Source organism: Triticum aestivum, chromosome 2A (genome assembly GCF_018294505.1).
Source record: "Triticum aestivum cultivar Chinese Spring chromosome 2A, IWGSC CS RefSeq v2.1, whole genome shotgun sequence".
Classification (NCBI taxonomy): domain Eukaryota; kingdom Viridiplantae; phylum Streptophyta; class Magnoliopsida; order Poales; family Poaceae; genus Triticum; species Triticum aestivum.
The window spans coordinates 34739185-34741726 of NC_057797.1; the positions used below are offsets into that span (position 1 = coordinate 34739185).

General features: G+C 54.8%; 1 protein-coding gene across 1 annotated transcript; it reads left to right on the forward strand.

The window, feature by feature from the left end:
* The first annotated feature begins 256 nt into the window (after nucleotides 1-256).
* Nucleotides 257-1871, forward strand: LOC123187239 (scopoletin glucosyltransferase-like). Its single transcript, XM_044599043.1, has one exon. It carries the CDS (start codon nucleotides 297-299, stop codon nucleotides 1767-1769), a length of 1473 nt encoding a protein of 490 aa, XP_044454978.1. The 5' UTR covers nucleotides 257-296; the 3' UTR covers nucleotides 1770-1871.
* The last annotated feature ends 671 nt before the right edge of the window (nucleotides 1872-2542 follow it).

Genomic DNA, 2542 nt, shown 5'->3' on the forward strand with positions numbered 1-2542 from the left:
ATTACAAAGGTTGTCGGGACTTGGGTGGTGTGTCACTGATTGGATTTCCAGCACCACCTATGGTTGTGTCAAAATGTCAAGATTTGCTACTACATGAAATGGAATATATAGTAATTTATTCATTAAAAATTCACCACGCGGTAGGCGTGCATCGAGCTACTAGCAGTAGTTTATTCTTTCAATCAATCGCCACTGAGCAATATAATAGGGCAAGTCCAACGTTTACTCCTACCTACTTATATACCCTTCACACACGCTGGTAACCGTCCGCTAGCAGTAACAAATTTACAAAGAAAATGGCCTCTACGGAAACCACTAGCAGCAACAAGAAGCTGCGCGTGCTCCTCATCCCCTTCTTCGCCTCCAGCCACATCGGACCCTTCACCGAGCTCGCCGTTAGCCTTGCGACGGCCAGACCACATGCCGTAGAGGCCACCGTCGCGGTCACGCCGGCGAACGCGTCGATCGTCCGGTCGTTGCTCCAGCGGCATGAGAACGGCGGCACACCTGCGCAGGTGGCGACTTACCCGTTCCCGGCCGTGGACGGCCTCCCGAGGGGCGTCGAGAACCTGGGTGCGGCAGCCCAGGCGGACGCATGGCGCATCGACGTGGCTGCGGTCAGCGACACGCTGATGCGCCCCGTGCAGGAAACCCTCATCTGGGCGCAGTCACCGGACGCGCTCGTCACCGACGTGCACTTCATGTGGAACGCCGACGTCTGCGACGAGCTCGGCGTGCCATGCGTCACGTACAACGTCGTCGGCGCCTTCTCGACGCTGGCCATGCGGCATCTCACGCTGGCGCTCGTTTCCAATTCCAACACCAACATCGAGCCGGAGCCGGAGGCGGTGAGCGTCCCTCGGTTTCCGGCCCCTGAGATACGAGTGCCCACGGTGGAGCTGCCGGAATACTTGAGGAGCCAAGAGCGGGTGGATTACTCCACCTACAACCGGCTCTACGAGGTGCAAGGTGACTGCTTCGGGGTGGCCGTCAACACGTCACTAGACCTGGAGGAGCACTACTGTGAGATGTACGCGGGCAACGGCTACGCGAAGCGTGCCTACATGCTAGGCCCCCTGTCACTGCGGCTGCCGTCATCACCGGAGGCCGGCGACTCACGGTACACCGACTGGCTTGACTCGAAGCCAAGCCGGTCGGTGGTGTACGTGTGCTTCGGCAGCCTCGCCCACGTCTCCGACGCTCAGCTGGACGAGCTTGCTCTCGGGCTTGAGGCCTCAGGGATGGCGTTCCTGTGGGTGGTGAGGGCGGACAAGTGGTCTCCCCCGGAGCGGTGGCACGAGCGTGTTGGAGGCAGGGGCATGGTGGCCACCGCCTGGGCTCCGCAAAGGGCCATCCTGGCGCACCGGGCGGTGGGGGCCTTCGTGACGCACTGCGGTTGGAACTCCGTCCTGGAGACGGTGGCGGCGGGCGTGCCGGTGCTCACATGGCCCATAGTGTTCGAGCAGTTCATCACCGAGAGGCTGCTGACGGAGGTCCTAGGGATCGGGGAGCGGCTGTGGCCGGACGGCGCCGGCGTTCGGAGCACGAGGTATGAAGAAAACGAGGTCATCCCCGCCCATGATGTGGCACGGGCATTGAAGACCTTCATGCAGCCTGGAGGGCCGGGGGATGCGGCGAGGAGCAGAGTCATGGGCCTGGCCGCCAAGGTTCACGCCGCAGTGGCGGAAGGAGGATCCTCCGACCGTGATCTGCACCGCTTGATAGATGACCTCATGGAAGCTGCCGGGGCCGGAAAGACGACGATGTGAAGTTTAAAATCCTTTCTTTTGCTGCTTTATTGTTGAAATGGTCGGTCAGTCTCACCAACTATATTATCTCACCTGTATGCCCGAGTTCGTCTATTTTTGCAAGCTGTTTGCTTCTCTTCTTTTCTTTTCTTTTCTTTTCTTTTCTTTTCTTTACAATCACCTTTTCCTTTAAAAAATCTAGACGAAGCCTTAATAAATGATTTGTCTGGCACTTGTGTTTGAATGGGTAAAAAGATAGTGGTATTTCCGGACCACCGGGGTTCAAATCCTACACTTGACCCTGGTGCTCGCATTTTTCTGGATTTATAGGTAAGCTGCCATCCAACGCATTCCCTTCCAAGGACAACTTTGTTAGTTGGAAGCAATTTGCTAAAGATGTGAGGAATAACCAGTTGTGTGCTTGTAGCAAGTTCCTCCCTAATACTAACTGGCGCAAGTTTAACAAGGATCCAATAGATGGAATGGAGCCATGAAGCTAGTTGTTTGAAAGATCAAGCGCTTGAACATTTGACATATTGGCCAGTGAAGCAGGGATCAGACCCTCCAGTCTGTTGCTTCCCATTATCAGGGACTGGAGGTTTGGTAGAGTAACCAATGTGAGATGGTATCTGTCCAAAAAGGCTATTGCTACCAACACTAAAGTTTTTGAATGATGACATGTTGTAAAGAGGAAACGGAACATTACCTGATAAACTGTTGACACTTAGTCAAGGTCAAGCAGGTTTGTAATGCGACTCAAACTTTCTAGAATTAATCCTGATATCCTATTTTGG